Source organism: Egretta garzetta, unplaced genomic scaffold, assembly GCF_000687185.1.
Source record: "Egretta garzetta isolate BGI_Z169 unplaced genomic scaffold, ASM68718v1 scaffold1741, whole genome shotgun sequence".
Lineage (NCBI taxonomy): Eukaryota > Metazoa > Chordata > Aves > Pelecaniformes > Ardeidae > Egretta > Egretta garzetta.
In genome coordinates, this window is record NW_009258641.1 from 38719 (window position 1) to 38941 (window position 223).

Here is a 223-nt window from a genome sequence, read left to right on the forward strand (position 1 = left end):
GGGGCGAGGGGGTGGGGGTGGTACCTTTTGGGGAGCGCGGTGTACATGGCGTCAGGGAGGTGGTGACGGGCGGAGTGAGGGAGGGATGGACCTGCGGGTGGAGGGGACACCGTGAGATGGATGGAGGGGTCAAGGACACCCTGGTAGGGAGATGGACGCCCCGACGGACAGAGGGGCACCCAGAAGGACGGGGGAACGCCCGATGGACACCCAGAAGGACAGG

General features: G+C 67.7%; 1 protein-coding gene across 1 annotated transcript in view; it reads right to left on the reverse strand.

Annotated features, from left to right (window-relative positions):
* The window catches only part of LOC104134713 (macrophage-capping protein-like), a gene marked incomplete at its 5' end in the record, with an annotated part of 7221 nt that extends 7130 nt beyond the window's left edge, over positions 1 to 91 (reverse strand). The window contains one exon of the mRNA XM_035903744.1: positions 25 to 91. Within this exon, the coding sequence (XP_035759637.1) occupies positions 25 to 91 (67 nt within the window). The remainder of the gene's footprint in view (positions 1 to 24) is intronic.
* Between the last annotated feature and the right edge of the window lie 132 nt (positions 92 to 223).